The sequence below is a fragment of the Heterodontus francisci genome, chromosome 34 (assembly GCF_036365525.1).
Source record: "Heterodontus francisci isolate sHetFra1 chromosome 34, sHetFra1.hap1, whole genome shotgun sequence".
Classification (NCBI taxonomy): Eukaryota; Metazoa; Chordata; class Chondrichthyes; order Heterodontiformes; family Heterodontidae; genus Heterodontus; species Heterodontus francisci.
This window is the reverse complement of record NC_090404.1, coordinates 28,781,435-28,793,948: the sequence shown is the minus strand read 5'-3', so window position 1 is coordinate 28,793,948 and position 12,514 is coordinate 28,781,435. Positions and strand designations below refer to the sequence as shown.

At 44.6% G+C, this 12,514-nt stretch overlaps 2 protein-coding genes across 2 annotated transcripts in view; one reads left to right on the top strand and one right to left on the bottom strand.

The window, feature by feature from the left end:
- The window catches only part of LOC137349252 (zinc finger protein 229-like), a 725,490-nt gene that overhangs the window by 169,596 nt on the left and 543,380 nt on the right, over positions 1-12,514 (top strand). The gene's annotated exons all lie outside the window — the stretch shown is intronic.
- Positions 7,903-10,563, bottom strand: LOC137348439 (zinc finger protein 229-like; the record flags this gene model as incomplete). The annotated part of the gene is made up of 1 exon (XM_068013749.1): positions 7,903-10,563. A coding segment is annotated over one exon (795 nt), but the record flags the coding sequence as incomplete, so codon positions are not given.

Below are 12,514 nucleotides of genomic sequence, written 5' to 3'. Positions count from 1 at the left end.
TTAAAGAAACAAATATAACTATTTTTTCCACAATAACTGAATTGTTCACAACTTTCACCCACTCACATTCACACACATAAATACACATAAGGATAGTTAGATAGAAAGGAAAAGGTAAGATGCACTTAAAGTCCCAAGTGATGTAAGAGTTTGTGGTTTGCAAAAACTTGTTTAATAATCTCAGCGAGAAAGTCTTTTCAAAGGTGCAGGCCTGGATGTTTGTCGTCTTGAACTTACTGAAGTGTTGCAGATTTCTGGTTTATTTCCGCTGGTGAGGAATTCAAAGACAACTTGTAATTTCTCTCTGCCTCAGTTGTTCAAAGATGTTTGAAACTGTTTTTGCAGACCGGGCACCTTTGCTCAGCTGGTCAACCTCACAGCTTCTCTGGCTGGAAGTATGGCCTTCAGTCTCTATCTCTCTCTTTAAGAAAAAGTCTTATCAGCTTGGTTTCAGTCATGTGATCAAAGAATTCTCTCCCCTTCAAGGGTTTATACAATGTCTTTGAACGTGCACCATTGTTAAAAATGGGATTTGAAGATGGCTCATTATGATACCGTGGTGTTAGGTCACACCTATTATTTTGGTTTTGAATCCACAGTCTCCCTCTCTGCCAGGGTCTTTGATAACTCAATTGTTGAAGATAGGAGCCACTTTGCTTTGAATTGCCTGTTTCCCATTTTAATGTCTTCCCAGGGCTGGACCAGATGTGATGATGGGTTTTGGTCTCCAACAGCCCAGATGTATTTTGTATTACAGGAGGGAGTCACTTGACCCCTACCCAATCTTGTCTGCAGCAAAGTGTCCATGTTTTGAAGTTTAACTCACCAGTTCATTTTTTATTGTTTGTAACTGCTCCACTTCACTTCATGCTTCATCCTTGGCTCCTTCTGTGAGCGTAACAGCTGACTCCGGTTTCCCTCTCTCTCCTCCCGACGGTGCTGACTCCGGCGGTTTCATTTCTACATTGAGTGCTTCCTCTCTCTCTCCTCCCCTGAAGGTGCTGACTCTGACTGGGTTCAGTTCTATACTCACTGGTTCCCCTCTCTCTCTCCTTCCCTGAAAGTGCTGACTCTATCTGTGTGTACGTGCTCTCTCTCCCCCTCCTCTGACACTCTGGCCCTCCCTGTCCATTGTAACATCTCTCAGTTCTGGTGATGGGCTCTCACTGACCACTCTCCATTTCTTATTCTTATACAGATATTCCCTAATTGTTGAAATTGCATATAAATGTACAGCTCAAAAGGAGGCTCTTCGGTCCATTGTGTCTCTGCTAAAACTGTGGGAGAAGTTTGCTGAGCTTTTCCTTCTATAACTGTTATTTGAGTAAGTAGATTAATATAATCCTAGTGAATATATATATATTTACTCTCATATATAAGTTGAAAGTATAGCTACATATTGTTACAAAATGGAGTATTTGACCGAGGCATTGTGGGACAGATTAGTTAGCTCGCAGTTTGAGCCTGGTACAGCATAGCACAAACAACGAGAGGGGCCCCTCTTATCAGTGTAACTGCAGACTGCACGGCACCCTCAGGAATGCAGGCCCAATTAAAAGTGACAGTTGGAAGACTCAAGGATAAGTGATGGGGCCTGAGATCATCAATTGGTGATCAGGGGCTTGCATGAGCTGATCACGTTGCCACATGATGCCTAATCAGTAATCTAATAGGTACTATGTGTAATGTATGTAATCAATAACCGTGATGATTGGATTATGTCCAGCCGGGATGGGCTGAGTAACTGTATATCCGTTGTGGATTTTCCTTTGTCCGGTGGAGTAGCACTGGACCGCTTTTAGGTAAGGTGTGCTCCCCATGATATCATGAATAAAGTGTTTATTCTCAAAGTCTGAGTCCGGAGAATTTGTTGAATAATTGGACATAATCTGGATTTCTCCAACAAAAACTATCCAATTAATTCCACTCCCCGACACTTTCCCCGTAGCTTTGGAAGATTGTGCCTCTGAAGTTTTTATCCAATTTCCTTTTGAAAGTTATTAATGAATCTGCTTCCTCCACCCTTTCAGGCAGTGAATTCCAGATCAGAACAACTCGCTGCTTAAAAACATTTCTCCTCACCTCCTCCCACTGGCTTTATTGGCTAATTATTTTAAATCTCTGTCCTCTGGTGACTGACCCTCCTGCCAGTGGAAACAATGTCTCCCATTCCACTCTCATCATTTTGAACACGTCTTTTAAATCTCCCCTTAACCTTCCCTGCTCTCAGGAGAACAATCCCAGCTTCTCCAGCCTCTCCAGAGAACTGAAACCCCTCATCCCTGGTATCATTCCAGTAAATCTCCTCTGCACCCTCTCCAAGGTCCCGATTCTTTTCCAAAGTTTGGTGCCCAGAACTGGACACAATACCTCAGCTGAGTCTGCTGTGGAGGCTTCGTCATTGAGTATGTTGAAGAGAGAGATCAATAGCTTTATAGATGTTGAAGGTATCAAGGAATGTGGGATAGTATGGGTAAATGGTGTTGAGGCAGATCAGGTATGATCTAGTTGAATGGTAGAGCAGGCTCGAGGGGCTGAATGCCCTACTCCTGCTCCGGTTTCCTCTGTTCTAAATAGTGATTTATAAACCTCCTTGGGCTGAATTTTACTAAACCGTCGCCACTGCGGGTTGCGGCGTGGGGGTGGGTAAAATGTTGCAGGGAGCGGCCCGCCTTGACCCACGACATTGAGAAGTGCCCGCCACACATTACCAGTGGCGGCGGGACCTCGGTGCGGCCCCCTCTCCCCCCACTCCAGCTGGCGATGGGCCCTTCATCAGCATATGTAGATGGCCATTTAAAATATTTAAATAACCTTTCCTGCAGGCGGCAGCTGTCCCACTCTGAGATTACGGCTGCCGTTCGTGATCCGCGTGCCTTCTGTATGAATTTCTAGGCGAGAAATAAAATTTTCAGGGCAGGAGGGGTGGAGGAGTGGGGAAATCAATTCTTATTGGACGTGGGGATGGTGGGAAGGGGTTGAAGGGCAAAAGGTTGGGGGGAAAGTTTGGGTATTTGAATAATCAATGGATGGTCATTTCATTGCCTGAAATGACCACTGGGGGGTTGGGGAAGGGCCTCCATCATTTATTTTTATCTGTCATTACAATTATTCATATTTCTCCTTTAAAAATTAAACCTATTCGTAAGGGCTTAAAACCCTTTAAAAATGGTGCCGTGCCTACAAAATGGCACCGGACGCCGTTGCCAGGGATGCAGAGGTTACGTCCTCTCCATCATCAGGCATGGCCTCTCCGTCCCCTGTATTTAAATGAGCCCCCGCATGTAATATCGCGGGGGCTCAGGGACGGCACATTGGCACGGGATGTATGCCATTCTTAGAATGCACCGCCGTGAACTGCGGCACACTCATAAAATTCAGCCCCTTGCCTCTGTACTCGAGACTTCGATTTATGAAGCCAATGATCTGATCTGCTTTTTGAACGTCTTTAGAAATTTGTCCTGTCACCTTCAAAGGATTCTGTACATGCACCCCCAGCTCTCCCTGATCCTAAACTGATTTGTTTTACTTTCACAGATGTGGTCATCGCTGGCAATGCCAGTATTTATTGCCCATCCCTATTTGCCCTTGAGAAACTGACTGGCCTGCTCGGCCATTTCAGAGGGCAGCGAAGAGTCAACCAGATTGCTGTGAGTCAGATGTAGGCCAGACCAGGTAAGGACAGCAGATTTCCTTCCATAAAGGACATTAGTGAACCAGATGGGACCAATGATAGATTCCTGGCTCCATTACTGAGACTAGCTTTCAATTCTAGATTTTTATTAATTACATTTATATTCCACAAACTGCCATGGTGGTGTGCCCAGGGAATTAGCGTGGGTGTCTGAATTACTAGTCCAGTGACATTACCACGATGTCACCATCTCTCCATTTAGTTTATATTGCCTCTTCTTATTCATCCTTCTGAAATGCATTACTTTACACTCTTCTGCATTAAATTTCATCTGCCCATTGCACCAGTCTGTCAATATCCTCCAGAATTCTGGTATGATCCTTCTCACTATTTATCAATCCTTGGTCATTTACAGACACTCCCTGACCAATCTCTATTTCTCCTCCACTTCCAAATTCTCCCTCATCAGTCTCCATTTCTCCTCCATTTTCAGATACTCCCTGAGCAGCCTGCCAACCAGTAGGGCGTGTGAAGGGTGGGGCCTGTGGCACCGATTGCCCTCATTGGCTGAAACTCTGCATCATCTTGAAAGCTGATTTCTGTCAGACTCCAGGAACAAACTGGCCTTTTTCTGTTGTGGTTTTAAACAGATGGAACCTGTGGATGTGGATCAAACATTTCAACATTTGATACTGAAATGGATTCATTCAGGACAGACAGCAGGGATTATTTCAGGAAATAACACAGTGCAGTGATTGTTTCTCTTTGAACTCTTCCCTTGGAGAACAGTGTGAATTAGTGGAAGAATTCACAGGCTGTTTAACACTCCTTCCATGACTGGAACCATTTGATTCCAGCTGATCTGTTGGTCAGTCTTTAACTGGGAGAGTTTGATGAGCTCCCACAGCTCACACAATGAGTGTGGACGGTCACATTCACCAGACACGGCTATGAACTCCCTGTAAATCCAACCCTCTGATTTCTGTGTTGTAACCATATTTCCATCCATTCTGCTGCCTGGTCCTTCACTCCACACAGCCTGATCTTGGTCTCCTTGCAGATTGTACAGACTGTTATGGATAGCAAGCTGGTTAAAAAACAGAAAACAGACAGTAGGGGTTAAGAGTAGCTACACAGACTGGTGGAAGGTGGGAAGTGGTGTTCCACAGGGATCGGTGCTGGGATCACTGTTATTCGTCATTTATATCAACGATTTAGACTCAGGAATTGGAAGTACAATTTCAAAATGTGTGGATGACACCAAATTGGGAGATGGAGTTACTCCTCAGGAAAATGGACAAAATGCATAAAAACATTAATAAACTTGCAGAATGGGGTTGTAATTGGCAAATAAATTTCAATATCGATAAGTGTGAGGTGATGTATTTTGCTAGGAAGAATAAGGAGACCACAAACTACTGGAAAATAAGAGTCTAAATGGGGCAGAGGAGCAAAGGGATTGAGGGTTATGAGAAGTCATTGGCAAACAGGATTAAGGAAAATCCCAAGGCTTTTTATATGTATATAAAGAGCAAGAGGGTAACCAGGGAAAGGGTTGGCCCACTCAAGGACAGAGAAGGGAATCTATGTGTGGAGCCAGAGGAAATGGACAAGGTGCTAAATGAGTACTTTGCATCAGTATTCACCAAGGAGAAGGACTTGGTGGATAATGAGCCAAGGGAAGGGAGTGTCGATAGTCTCAGTCATCTCATTATCAAAAAGGAAGAGGTGTTGGGCATCTTGCAAAGCATTAAGGTAGATAAGTCCCCAGGGCCTGATGGGATCTACCCCAGAATACTGAGGGAGGCAAGGGAAGAAATTGCTGGGGCCTTGACAGAAATCTTTGCATCCTCATTGGCTACAGGTGAGGTCCCAGAGGACTGGAGAATAGCCAATGTTGTTCCTTTGTTTAAGAAGGGTGGTAAGGATAATCCAGGAAATTATAGGCCGGTGAGCCTTACGTCAGTGGTAGGGAAGTTATTAGAGAGAATTATTCGGGACAGGATTGACTCCCATTTTGAAACAAATGGACGTATTAGCGAGAGGCAGCATGGTTTTGTGAAGGGGAGGTCGTGTCTCACTAATTTGATTGAGTTCTTTGAGGATGTGACAACGATGATTGATGAAGGAAGGGAAGTGGATGTTATCTATTTGGACTTCAGTAAAGCCTTTGACAAGGTCCCTCATGGCAGACTGGTACAAAAGGTGAAGTCACACAGGATCAGAGGGGAGCTGGCAAGATGGATACAGAACTGGCTCGGTCACAGAAGACAGAGGGTAGCAGTGGAAGGGTGCTTTTCTGAATGGAGGGCTGTGACTAGTGGTGTTCCGCAGGGATCAGTGCTGGGACCTTTGCTGTTTGTAGTACATATAAATGATTTGGAGGAAAATGTAGCTGGTCTGATTAGTAAGTTTGCGGACGACACAAAGGTTGGTGGAGCTGTGGACAGCGATGAGGATTGTCAGAGGATACAGCAAGATATAGATCGGTTGGAGACTTGGGCAGAGAAATGGCAGATGGAGTCTAATTCGGACAAATGTGAGGTAATGCATTTGGAAGGTCTAATGCAGGTGGGAAGTATACAGTAAATGGCAGAACCCTTAGGAGTATTGACAGGCAGAGAGATCTGGGCGTACAGGTCCACAGGTCACTGAAAGTGGCAATGCAGGTGGATAAGGTAGTCAAGAAGGCATACGGCATGCTTGCCTTCATCAGCCGGGGCATAGGGTATAAAAATAGGCATGTCATGCTGTAGCTGTACAGAACTTTAGTTAGGCCACACTTAGAATATTGCGTACAATTCTGGTCGCCACACTACCAGAAGGACGTGGAGGCTTTGGAGAGGGCACAGAGGAGGTTTACCAGGATGTTGCCTGGTCTGGAGGGCATTAGCTATGAGGAGAGGTTGGATAAACTCGGATTGTTTTCACTGGAACGACAGAGGTGGAGGGGCGACATGATAGAGATTTACAAAGTTATAAGCGGCATGGACAGAGTGGATAGTCAGAAGCTTATTCCCAGGGTGGAAGAGTCAGTTACTAGGGGACATAGGTTTAAGGCGAGAGGGGCAAAGTGTAGAGGGGATGTACAAGGCAAGTTCTTTATGCAGAGGGTGGTGAGTGCCTGGAACTTGTTGCCGGGGGAGGTGGTGGAAGCAGGTACCATAGAGACGTTTAAGAGGTATCTTGACAAATACATGAATGGGATGGGAATAGACAGATACGGACCCCGGAAGTGCAGAAGGTTTTAGTTTAGGCAGGCATCAAGATCGACGCAGGCTTGGAGGGCCGAATGGCCTGTTCCTGTGATGTACTGTTCTTTGTTCTTTGTTTTGTCTGGGGAATCTAAAACAGTCTCAGGATAAGGGGTCGGTCATTTAGGACTGAGATGAGGAGAAATTTCTTCACTGAAAGGGTTGTGAATCTTTGGAATTGTCTACCCCAGGGAGCTGTGGATGCTCAGTCATTGAGTATATTTAAGACAGAGATTGATAGATTTTTGGGTACTGAGTGAATTAAGGGATATGGGGATAGTGCGGGAAGGTGGAGTTGAGGTAGAAGATCAGCCATGATCTTGGTGAATGCAGAGCATTGTGTTTGATGAATTGTGCACCGTCTTCTATTTCAAAGATCTCTCAGTTTCTCTAATTGCTGCTTTTGTCTCCCTCAATTGTGGGTGATATTTGTCCCTATTCTCCTGGAAACAGAATCCATATTGTTCCAAACTGGGTTCAGTGTAAGATAGTTGGGGGAGTCAGGCAACATTCAGCTCCCAGTTTTACACCAATCTCTGATTTGACAGCATGTTTCCAGCATTCACTGTTGTTCTTCCTGACTTTAAACACAGTTGTAAAGGAGCCTTCTGTTCTGTGCCCAGGAGCTCCGAACCACAGAAGAGAGCGGCTGGGACACATTTCTTACAGACCTCAGGATTAACCCACACGGGGACTTTGCTGTCAGTGAAAAGATAAGAGAAAGTTCAAAGTGCCGTTTGTCCCTCTCAGTGTGATCCTGAAGGACTGTGTTCAGGCTGAAGTTCTGTTCCTGCCGTACGATCCTCCCCCCAGATTGTCCTTTCTGAGCTCCAGCCAGGTGATGCTAAACACTCAGGTGGGAAAGAGAAAAAAGTGTTTAAAACAAGGGGAATTAATTGTGATTTATTCAGAACACTAAACTCCAGCCAAGTTGTAGGGGTTCTTAATATCAGCAGAAACAAACCCCAACTATCAGATTAGAAATATAGCAAATGTAAAGCACAGAAGGAGGGCCTTCAGCCACCGTGTCTGTGCCAACAGAAGAGGTTTCCAGTATAATCCCACTTTCCAGAGAGATTAACGTGAAAAATACAAGATATGAAGCCCCAGACCAATGTAACAAGTTACACAAGATTTCACATTTAAGTCTTTTATTCAAACTAAACTAAAAGAAATCCCCAATAATTAAACAGCACTTTGTAAATAGCTGACACCCCACATTAAGTAAATAAAATATATTTGATTGTATTCAACTCTTGAATATCTCATCACACTGACAAGTTACACAGTCTTTTTGATAAAATCCATTTTGGTTAAAAGTCCCAAATTCCTCTCAGTTCAATGGGCTGGATCACCCAGTCTTTTCAAAAGCACAATATTTTCCTTCCTTCACTTCTCCAAGCGCTTCTGACCTGGACATCCATGGATAATATGATTTTCGGTGATCCTGTGGCCATTTAAAAATCCGCAGACTTCGACTCTCAAAGAAAAAGGCTTCAAGTTTCCAGACTTTCACTGTATATCTTCAGAGAGCAGGTGTTCACTCTCTCTCGCTCTCTCCAGCTGCCCCTGCTGGGTGCCTTCTCTTACAGCTTCCCTTGAGGCTTCACCTCAATGGGTTCTGGTCTTACATCCTGCTTGAGGCCACAATGTGATGGTTCATTCCTTATAGCTTGTTTTACTCCAGAAAGTCGGTTAAATTTATCTGGTCCTAGAATTCAATGGTTGATTGTTCTTCTCCAAAATACAAAGACCAGAAGTCTAGTTTCACATAGCTACTCGGCCTTTCCACTGCCCCCAGGTGTTACCACCTGCCGGTTCATTTGCATGTTCTCAATGGCTGACTCCTTGTTTTACAATCCAAAAGTCTGGGAGGGTGAAACCCATTGTTCATCAGGTGTTAGTGCTGTAGTCTCTGTTCTTCAGAAAACAGTCTTTGATCTGTTCCCTCTGTTGTCCTGGTAACCTTTTACAGAGTGGAGGTGAGGTCAGCTGACCTGGATTCCATCTTGAATTAAAAAAAAATCATAATCTATAAGATATAATCATGTTACAAGGTCCAGTGATCCTAACACCAGTTCACATCAACAGAACTGAACCCTGACTGTGACTCAGTTGTTACCATTGTTACCTCTCAGTCAGATGGTTGTGGGTTCAAGTCCCACTCCAGAGAGTTTGCTGTGTGCAATTGGCTGCTGTGTTTCCTGCATTATAACAGTGACTGCACTTCAATTGTACTTCATTGTCTGTAAAGCACTTTAACATGTCCTGAGGTAGTGGAAGGTGCTGTATACATGCAGATCTTTCTTTAACCATCAGAATGAACATGGTTCAGTCCTGAATGTGATGAACAGCATTAAGAACAGCAGTATCCAACACCTGCAATCACTTTCAAACTCGCTGGTGTGTCTGCAAGTTGGATAACTGAGTGAATTCATTCCCACACAAGGAGCAGGTGAATGTGTTAAGAGAAACTTCCAAGCCTGTTTGTGAAGAAGACACTGAGACTCGGATGCTTTGGTGGAGATTGTTTATTGCTTGCCACAGAGCTTACTTCTGCCCTCCAAATAACACCACCAACCAGTGTTGGCTGGCTCCTTTATATGTACACACTTGAATACAATTAACTAATTAACACCCAACACCTATTCACTCAATTATCTTGAACTACTAGGTATTTATCATCCATTAACAGAACTTCAGACCTTAAGAGAACATCCTCTCCCTAGTGTGACTGCGTCGATGAGTTTCCAGTAGAGATGGGCAACTGTATCCCTTCCCACAGTCTCCACATTTCCATCGTTTCCCCGTGGTGCGGGTGTCCTTGTGGTTCTCCAGTTTGGATGATCAGTTCAAGGCTTATCCACACACAGAACATGTCTACCCAGTGTGAACTCGCTGGTGTTTCAGCAGGTGGGATGAACGAGCAAATCCTTTCCCACACACGGAGCAGGTGAACGGCCTCTCCCCAGTGTGAATACGCTGGTGTTCAGTGAGGTGAGATGATCGCCTGAACCCAGTCCCGCAGTGAGAGCACTTGAAAGGTTTCTCCCCAGTGTGAACTCGCTGGTGGCTCTGCAGGTTAGATAAACAAGTGAATCCCTTCCCACACTCAGTGCAGGTGAATGGTCTCTCCCCAGTATGAATTCGCTTGTGTGTCAGTAGGTGTGATGACTGAGAAAATCCCTTCCCACACACGGAACAGGTGAATGGCCTCTCTCCAGTGTGGATACGCTGGTGTACAGTAAGGTGAAATGATTGTCTGAACCCAGTCCCACAGTGAGAGCACTTGAAGGGTCTCTCATCAGTGTGAACTCGCTGGTGTGTCAGCAAGTCAGATGAACAGGTGAATCCCTTCCCACACATGGAGCAGGTGAATGGCCTCTCCCCAGTGTGAACCCGCTGGTGTGTCAGTAGGTCAGATGAACAAGAGAAACCCTTTCCACACTCACTGCAGGTGACCGGCCTCTCTCCAGTGTGAACTTGGTGGTGTCTCAGCAGGGCGGATGACTGAGTGAATCCCTTCCCACACACGGAGCAGGTGAACGGCCTCTCCCCAGTGTGACTGCGTCGATGAGTTTCCAGCAGGGATGGGCGATTGAATCCCTTCCCACAGTCCCCACATTTCCACGGTTTCTCCGTGTTACGGGCGTCCCTGTGTTGCTCCTTTGGATGAACAGTTCAAGGCTTATCCCCACACAGAAGACGCAAATGGTTTCTCCCGCTTTGAATGGTGCGATGTTTTTTCAGGGTGTAACTGGTTAAAGTTCTTTCCACAGTCAGTACGATGGAACACTCTCACTCGGGTGTGTGTGTGTGTCTCGGTGATTTTCCAGTCACACTGATGTTTGAAATCTTTTCCCACAAACAGAACAGACAAACATTTCTCCTTCCGCATTCAAAGGCCGATGATATTCAGGTCCTGATGAATCGAGTCAGATCTTGATGTGATGTTTGGTTCAAGTCTCCCATCTGAAAATCCTCTCCTTCTCATACCCTGTAAAAGGAGTTTACAAAGTCATCATGACATAAGGAATCTGCAAGGGGATATATATAGGTTGTGTGAGTGGGCAAAAACTTGGCAGATGGAGTTTAATGTAGGAAAGTGTGAGGTCATGCACTTTGGTAGGAAGAATGAAAAGGCAGACTATTATTTAAATGGAGAGAGACTCCAAAAAGGTGCGGCACAGAGGGATCTGGGTGTTCTTGTACATGAAACACAAAAAGTTAGCATGCAGGTGCAGCAAGTAATCAAGGCAGCAAATGGAATTTTGGCCTTTATTGCTAGGGGGTTAGAGTTTATAAATAGGGAAGTCTTGTTACAACTGTACAGGGTTTTTGCGAGGCCACACCTGGAGCACTTTGTAGTTTTGGTCCCCGTATTTATAAAGGATATACTAGCGTTGGAGGCAGTTCAAAAGAGATTCACAAGGTTGATCATTCGGATGAAGGGGTTGACTTTATCAAGAACAACTAAACAGGTTAGGCCTTTATTCATTCAAGTTCAGAAGAATGAGAGGTGATCTTATTGAAACGTACAAGATTCTGAGGAGGCTTGACATGGCAGATGTTGAGAAGATGTTTCCATTAGCGAAGGAATCTCGAATTAGGGGACATAGTTACAGAATAAGGGGACACTCATTTAAAACTGAGATGCAAAGCAATTTCTTCTCTCAGTGAATGTCTGGAATTCTCTACCCCAGAGAGTTGTGGAGGCTAGATCACTGAAAGCACTTAAAAAGGAGGTAGATAGATTTTTGAAATATCGGCAAGTTGAGGGCTATGAAGAGCTGGCATGAAAGAGGAGTTGAGGTCTGGGGCAAATCAGCCATGATCTTATTGAATGGCGGGGCAGGCTTGAGGGGCCGAAAGGCCTACTCCTGCTCCTATTTCTTATGTTCTTATATCACTCTTAGTCCAGGATAGAAATTCAGAACAGACAATTATAGCTAATCTGGAACATTCTTTACTCTCTTGTTCCTCCTTAACATGTGATCTATTCAAACTAAAAGAAGGCAAAATAAGCAACAAAGTTCCAATAAAAGCAAAGGGTAAACAAGCAATATACTGCAGAGGCTGGAAATCTGAAATTAAAACAGAAAGTGCTGGAAATACTCAGCAGGTCTGGCAGCACCTGTGGGTGGAGAGAAACAGAGTTAATGCTTCAGGTCAATTACCTTTCATCAGAACTGGCAAAGGTTATAAATGTAACAGATTTTGAGCAAATGAAAGGAAGGGAGGGAGAGATGAAGAACAAAAGGGAAGGTCTATGAGGTTGGGAGAGATTATAAGAGAAAGATGTCATTTCCCAAAAGGCAAAGGGAGTACTAACAGATGTAGTAAAAGACAAAGCATTTGTCCAGAGAGACTGTTACACACGAACAAACGAATTAGAAGCAGGAGTAGGCCACTCGGCCCCTTCATGCCTGCTCGCCTTTTAATAAGATCATGGTTGATCTGATTGTGGTCTCAACTCCACTTTCCCGCCTACCCCCCGATACCCTTTGACTTCCTAGTTAGTCTACAATTTATCTACCTCTGCCTTAAAAATATTCAATGACACTGCCTCCACCGCTCACTGTGGAAGAGAGTTCCAAAGACGCACAACTCAGAGAAAAAATGTTCT